General features: G+C 33.3%; 1 protein-coding gene across 1 annotated transcript; it reads left to right on the plus strand.

Moving 5' to 3' along the window:
• Positions 1 to 2,540, plus strand: LOC21386659. Its single transcript, XM_024172033.1, has 7 exons — positions 1 to 165; positions 317 to 403; positions 727 to 936; positions 1,087 to 1,245; positions 1,411 to 1,455; positions 1,801 to 1,947; positions 2,157 to 2,540. Exons 1-7 carry the CDS (start codon positions 1 to 3, stop codon positions 2,538 to 2,540), a joined length of 1,197 nt encoding a protein of 398 aa, XP_024027801.1.
• The last annotated feature ends 5,699 nt before the right edge of the window (positions 2,541 to 8,239 follow it).

An 8,239-nucleotide genomic window follows, 5' to 3' on the forward strand; every position in this document is an offset into this window, starting at 1 on the left:
ATGGGTTTCGAAAATCATAAAACAGTATTTAGGAGCTGTGGCATACTCGCCCTGATAACTTTGTATCATCTAAATCCCGTTGAATTTGCATATGGAAGAAACATTGCATCTGGGAGACATGATTTAGAATTGGTAAAGCACAAGGGAACGTTCAAAAGCATAGAGGTTTGTAGACTTTTTTTTTTTTTTTTTTTTTTTTTTTTTTTTTTTTTTTTTTTTGAATTGACAGATTTGTTTCTAAAAAGACGTGTTTTCAAAGAGTTTGATCATGAAATTGAATTACATTGACCATGTATCGCTTTTCATGAATTTACAGAGCAAAAATGGCGAAGTGATAGATTGTGTTGATATTTATAAGCAACCTGCTTTTGATCACCCGCTACTCAAGAATCACACCATAGAGGTTCTTTTTTAATTTTTAATTTTTATTCTTTTGATCTATATGGAATACATATACACATACCTAGCTATTTGAAGATCATCAGATTCTGTAAAATAATACTTACAATTACACAACATATGCGTATATCTTATGTGTATGTCATATGGTATATCATCAATGTTTGACCATTCCATTATCCTTTTCAAGAATATATACTAGAATATAAGAATATATATATATGTGTGCGCGTATTTTTATACTTTTTTGTCTTTAATTTGGACTGTGAACTAATAAATAAAAAAGTAAAATGCGCACTTATATATTGTTGAAGTTTGTGGTTACAGATGCATCCGAGTTCAAATCAAAATGTAGTAGAATCAGAAAACGACCAAATAACGCCATATTTACAAGAGTGGCATGAGAATGGAGAATGCCCAGAAGGAACAATACCCATCGTACGGACACTAAAATCTGTTTATCCTCGGAAGGCCATTTTAAATATCTCCATAGATAGGATTGGCCACCATCAGTTCGGTGCTCCAACTGGTCATGAGGTACACACACACACACACAATATATATATATATATATATATATATATGTATGTATACTTATTTTTTTCACTGCCACAAGAAGTTGGCATGTTGATTTTTTTTTTTCCTTGGAATTAAAATGAGTACTACTTTGATTTTGGTGATTGCTAGTACGCTCAAGTTACTTTTAATGGTGGAAAGTACTATGGAGTACAGGCAAATATCAACGTATGGACTCCAACAACATATAGCTCAGAATATAGTTTAGCTCAACTTTGGGTTTTATCAGGCGAAGGAGAAAATTTGAATTCTGTGGAAGCTGGGTGGATGGTAATAATAATAATTCAATTCTTCAAGTAGTACAACTTACTTATCAAAAGGGATTAATCAACTAATTATATTTGATAAATATGTCTCTTTATAATTTGAAGTTTTGAAATAATTATTTTCGAGGATTCTAGCTTACGAAAGCATTAATCCATGGTTAATGAACAGGTTAATTCAGGGGACAAATTCACAAAGTTCTTCACATTCTGGACTGTAAGTCTCTTGCTTTGTGACAATGTATCCCCTTAAGCTAAGCCTATATATATATACAGTAGCTGCTTCAGTTGCAAATTACAATTTCCTATTGTTAAGTAAGTACGGTTATAAAATTTGTCTTATGTAATGAATAAATTATTAAGGCACAATTGAATTTCACAAAAAAAAAAAAAAAAAATTTTCCATATATATAAAAATTAAAATTTTAAAATCTCAATGATAGTACATACCCACTAATTTATGCTACTTTTATTGGGTAAGAAAGCATTGAGTTTATATCACTAATTTGTATTTAGAATTTTCCTCCATAACAATATTGTTTTCGCGTGACTTTTTGATCAGAGGGACGGCTATCAAAACTCAGGTTGCTACAATCTTGATTGCCCCGGTTTTGTACAAGTAAACAGGCGATTTGCCTTAGATTACAAAATAAACCGTGTTTCCACCTACAATGGCCCACAATTCAATATACCAATCACTATATTCAAGGTATAAATCCATCATAGACATAATTGAACTCTCCAATTAATTTTAGTACATTCACGTGTAAAAAGAGTTATAATGTTAAGGATATCAACTTATTAGAACAATTATTTTAAATTTACATATTTTCTATTCCGATTATTCTAAATTTACAAATAATTGGTGCATGTAGCGTTACTAATATGTCAAATATAATGTTCGTAACAATTGGATAGAACAAGGTAAGCGGACATTGGTGGCTGCAAATTCTAAACACTTCAATAGGATATTGGCCGGACTCTATTTTTACGACGCTGCGTGATGGTTCTAACACAATAAACTGCGGCGGAGAGATCATAAACAACGAAGCTGGGGGTCGTCACACTCAAACTGATATGGGAAGTGGGCATTTTCCAATTGAAGGCTTTAAAAGAGCAAGTTATTTTAGCAACATCAAGTATATGGATGGCAATGGTGAGTTCAAAGATCCGGAGCAGCTTATACCTTATGCTACAAAACCTTCATGCTATGATTTGCACGTCGGAGAAGACAAGAGTACTAGTTCTGGGACCTATTTCTATTTTGGGGGTCCTGGATATTCAGATATTTGTCAAAATTGATAAGCGAAAATTTGCAGGGTATAACATTAGTTTTCCGGTTTAGCTAGTGCTTTCTTTTTCATCTCACCTGAAATAAAATGCATTTTGTATAGTATGTCTCGAATTGATAAGGGTTTTTTTTTTTTTTTTTTTTTTTTTTTCTAATCAAAATCTCGAATTGATAAGTATGGAGTTCATTGCTAATATTGTTTTCTTAAGTGTTGTTTTTCTTCTTTCACCTTACTGATTTGATCTCTTTCTCGTACGTAATTAAGGTTGCCGTGGCTTTACTTATTCTCTTGAGTCTGTTTCAATTGGTTTCTATGAGATTTGGTTATGCTTTTATTTATTTTTTTATTTTGAAAATAAGTATTAACGTTAACGATACTTTACTTTTAATATTAAGATGAAGAATTCAAATCTCCACTCCAATATGATAAATATGAGAGTGAAAACATTAAAAGTTTTATGAGATTATATATAACGAAATAGCCGAGTCCAAAATGGAAACAATTTATCCTAAAATAGACGGTGGATTTTTTATATTTTTTTAGAAAATAGATAGCAGATTTTTGTCCATGTGATCATTTCGTTTATATATCTATACATACATATAAATTTTATACATATTAATATACTGTAAGAATAAACTCAATGCCACCTATACCATAAAATACAAGAATAATTTGGTTTGTGAAATAGCTCTCATCAGGAGGATTTGAATCCACAATTTTCGCAGAGGACTCGTATAACATATATCTCAGATATCCAATCTTTAACAGGATGTATGCGAGTGATTATATCGTACAATTTGCTAACAGCGGACATTTTGTATAACACTGTCTATCAATTAATCAAGAAGCAAGTATTCATATATTAACACGCAAACTAAATAACTATCTATGATAGCTAAAAGAAAAGTTTAATGACAATTGGCTTAAGTATGAGAAACAAGGTAAAAAGACGAGAAACTAGAACTAAATGTGTGTGAATACGAATGTCGGACCGAAAAACTCGCTCTCTACCGGTTTTGTTTTACAATTTTTATTTTTTGATTCGGCCCAACCAAAATCGTTTGGAGCTTAATGCCGAACTTAATGGTAGACTTAATGACCGGTTATGGCATCAATTTTGCCTTCATAAAAATTCAAACTTACTATGGAATTGTGGCAAGGTTCATCGTGCACGTTTTGCACCTTTAAGATGCGTGTTTAAGCCCCATAATGTCATGCTTTGTAACCTCTTTTCAAGAGCCTATATAAGCCATGCATCACATGAAGGAGGACTCACACTTTTCCGAATTCTCTTCTCCTCTCTCTCGGTTCTCTTTTGTTTTTCGAGTTTTTTGTGCGTTTTATTTTGTATTTCAATTTTGGTGATAGAGGGAAAGATCCAAGTTATAGTTTGCCGGACGGTTCCGATAGTGCTTCGAGCTACCGTTATTGTCGTTGTATCGTGGGTGACGGACGTCCAATGTTACCTAAATCACTCGCCGGATGAGACGAATCTGTTTTAAAAAAAGTGTGGTTCACGTGTCTCGACATCCTTACCAATTCATTTTTTCCAAATTTAATAAAAATGTTGAATTTGTGTTGTAACAATTTTATTATTGTAAAAGTTATTATATATATTGTTCTTCTGTGTCAAGCCATATTTAAGGAATATGATGCTCTTGTTCAGAGTGAAAGATGGGAGTTAATTCCGTCTGTAACCACCCAAAACCTTACTAGCTGCATGTGGAATTTTCAAACTAAACCATACTCAAATGATTCTATTGATGGTATAAATGCTCGATCTGTTAAATATAAGATCGATAACTTCCAAAAGAGCATCATTTTAGGGGCGTATAAAAAGATAAAAATAAATGAGTTTTATATCGTTTAAATATAATAATAAACGTAAAAAATATCAATTTATGAAGACTTACTATCCTACTTAACTGGTTACCTTTTTAAGATGAAAAAACATATCATGCTCTAACCGGTTGCCCCACTTAACTGGTTGTTCTTAAAAAGCCCTACATCATCTATTTTCTTGAGTTGTATGTATCATGCTCTGTCCGAGAAGAAAATGAAGAATAAATCCTGTAATTATATTGGTTCGTAATTTAACAAGTCATTAGATTACCAATTTATGTATAATAATACGAATCCCACCACATATATCTACAAAGATTTAGTTGTATTTGAAAAACTATTTAACTCATTTTAAAAAATAGCCATGAATATCATGAACAAGAATTTAATACCCCATGTACATTCTGTGCGTTTTGCACTGATATACATTCAATTGTGAAAAACATTCAGAAAACCCACAACATTTCATCATGACATTCTTCTTCTGTAAGAGAACCTTAAATTGGAATTCTTTCATCTAGCTAGCAGCCAGCGAAGCATGAAGCGCCGCGCCATAAGGAAGTACATCTTCATTGCCTTGGATTCAAATCTCTAGATTTTCCACGGTAAGAACAACCGCAATCGTGCAAGTTATTTTATGTTTTTAGTTAAAATAATTAATAATTTAACTTTTTTTTAAAAAAAAATTTATACTCCAACCATAGCTATATGATTAACCATTTTAGATAGTATTTTTTCACACTAGCTAAATATAACTGACATAGAGAGGCTAACTATTTAATTTTTTATATTATTTTATTCTTTCAATCGTACTAAATGTAAAGATTTTTTTTTAAATTCAATAAATATTAAAATAATTTATATTTAACTAAAATAAATAATATGACAAAATCACCTTAAAAATTACTAACTAAAATAGCTTTGTAACTATTTTAATTAAATTTAACTAAAATTTAGAGAGTTCACTCCAACCGAGCAAATATTAATGAAAAATTCCTAAATTTAGAAATATATAACAAAATAGCCGGGTAGTCCAAATTTGTAAAGACTTAAGGCTCCGTTCATTTCGCTGATTCGAGTTTAGAATTCGAGTTTTGCTACAGTAAAAAGCTCTCACAAACAATCACATCTAACTTTTTTGCTACAGTAAAAAGCTCTCACATAAAATCACATCTCAACTCGAATTAAAAACTCGAATAGCGAACTAAACGGGCCTTATTATATATAATTTACAAAAGTCCAATGCAAATATAATTTACCGTTCAATAGACAGTAGATTTTTGTTTATGGTCAATACGTTTATACGCATATACATTGTACGTACTTACACATATACATATATTAATACAAAGTACGTAACAATAAACTCAATTAATCAAAAGTTGCTAACTATTCCACGGTATACGAGAATAATATGCGCGTTTGCATATAGTCAGCAACCTGGCTTACCAGTTTTTTCTTCTTTTTGAAGATGATTTACCATGTAATATTAGTTTGTGGATTTGCGCATAATATCCATATGTTTTGAAAATAAACTTCAATGAAAGAGTCTAAAGAGACCTTAAAAGAAAAAAAAGGTTCTAAGCATTTCTATTAATTCAATATAGGGAGAAAGAGAAAAATATGTCAAGATTTGAGATGAATTAAAATTAATAGGTCAATAGTTTACATAAGTTAATAAATAGGTCAAATTATTATTTTCGTTCATAACTTGTCTAGTTATGAACCATAACTTGATAAGTTATTCATGATTTTTATCCATAACTTGTCTGACTATGAACTATAACTTAACAAATTTATTCATAATTTATCTGATTATGAACTATAATTTAATAAATTATAACATATTAATTTTTATAACTAAAAATTAACTTATATACTTTTTTAAATTTTGTATGTTGGCCTATTTTCTATTATTTTTCTTTCAATATATTGCAACGTCTTGTACAGGGGACGAAGGGAGCTTGGGCTTAAGGGGATCAGCCCCGAGCCCAAGTGGCCCCTTTGGTATTTTTTTCCTTTTAAATTTATAGTTATACTTTCATTTTTTTTATTTAGCTCCCCTAAACTTTTCAAAATTTAAGAGTGCCCCAACTTTTTCTTATTTTACCACAATTTTTACATAATATGACAACACTACTTAAGTTTGTATATATGTGTGAAGAACAAAAAAAGTAAGCATCACAGAGTTCTCGTTCATTTTGTTGATTCGAATTTAGAATTCGAGTTGAAATGTGATTTTATGTGAGAGTTTTTTATTGTAATAAAAAAGTTAGATGTGACTGTTTGTGAGAGCTTTTTATTGTAACAAAACTCAAATTCTAAACTCGAATCAGCGAAACGAACGAGGCATAAATCCTTTTTGACCATCTCGGTTAAATTATCTACGTTAAAAAATTCATGTAACCTCTTACATGACTCAATTATGAAGGTTATTTTTGTAAAATCACAAGCAATATATTTAAAATATACATTTTTTTAAAAGGCCAAGCAAAAATCAAATTAGATCTGCACTAAAAAAATCAATTCATATGAGATTTTTCTACAATTTTTTTTTCAAAAAAAGTGTAGAGAGAGAGAGAGAGTTCTCCACTGCCGATTTGGGTCTGCTTTCGCAGAGGGAAGAGCATTGTCGGAATATGCAGCGGTGGTGGGAGGCTCAGATCTGCTTTCTTTTGGTCTCATGGTGGATTGAGGTGCCTCGATGGGTGGCGGTCGATTTCTGAGATGCAACGGCTTGGACGGGGCTGCGATGATCTGGCGACGGTTGGCCGGAGGCTCGATGGGCATTGTCGGAATATGCAGCGGTGGTGGGAGGCTCATATCTGTTTTCTTTTGGTCTCATGGTGGATTGAGGTGCCGCGATGGGTGGCGGTCGATTTCTGAGATGCAACGGCTTGGACGGGGCTGCGATGATCTGACGACGGTTGGCCGGAGGCTCTATGGACAGATCTGGACAGTAAGGGGTGCTCGACCGCTGATATATTAGGAGGTCGCCATAGCCACTTGTTGTATTTAACCAAAAAGCTCGACAACGCAAACAACTACCCCAACAAAACCCACCTACTAAAGGGAGACCAGATTTGTCACGCCCTCCAAACACCATAGACCCACTCAAAATAAAGAAAAAACCCAGACAAAATAGGATCACAACAATCAAATATTCCTTCTCAAATCAAAGAAGCAGAGAACAAGCTAAGACAAAGAGGATTTCTATGGGTAATCAATTACAGAGTCGCACCAAAAATAGCAAGCAAAGGATTAAAGATTGACTAGGAGAAAGAAAAAGGAAAGTAGTGATGGAGTGGTTGTTAGAGAGATTGTAATACAATCTCTCAATTTTGATATCATAAAATTGGATTAAAACACATTCGGAAGAGTAGGTTGACGCAAGCACGCGCTGCAGCGCGAAAGAGTGCGTGCTGCAGCGCACGGACGCGCTGCAGCGCGCGTTTGGGCGCTGCAGCCTGCGCAAAACAGACCCTCGGGTCTGTTTTGCTAGGCACGCGCGCTGCAGCGTACAGCAGCGTGCGCTGCAGCGCACGGGCGTGCTACAGCGCGCGTTTGGGCGCTGCAGCCTGGGCAAAATAGACCCTCGGGTCTGTTTTGCTAGGCACGCGCGCTGCAGCGCACAGCAGCGTGCGCTGCAGCGCAAATCTTCGACGGAAAATGTATTCGTGTGTTTTAGTAATCTGAAAAGGTCTCGAACCATTGCATCTATTTGTGATATGTTTTCTCACATATCTGAGCACTTATTAACAATAGAAATAACTATTGTTATAAGTGTATCAGCATATAAAAGATAACCATCAAATTGAAAAGGTATCTTTATGTGAAAGGTTGTAACACTTAAAGAGGATGAAT

This window comes from Morus notabilis, unplaced genomic scaffold (assembly GCF_000414095.1).
Source record: "Morus notabilis unplaced genomic scaffold, ASM41409v2 Scaffold1423, whole genome shotgun sequence".
NCBI classification, from domain to species: domain Eukaryota; kingdom Viridiplantae; phylum Streptophyta; class Magnoliopsida; order Rosales; family Moraceae; genus Morus; species Morus notabilis.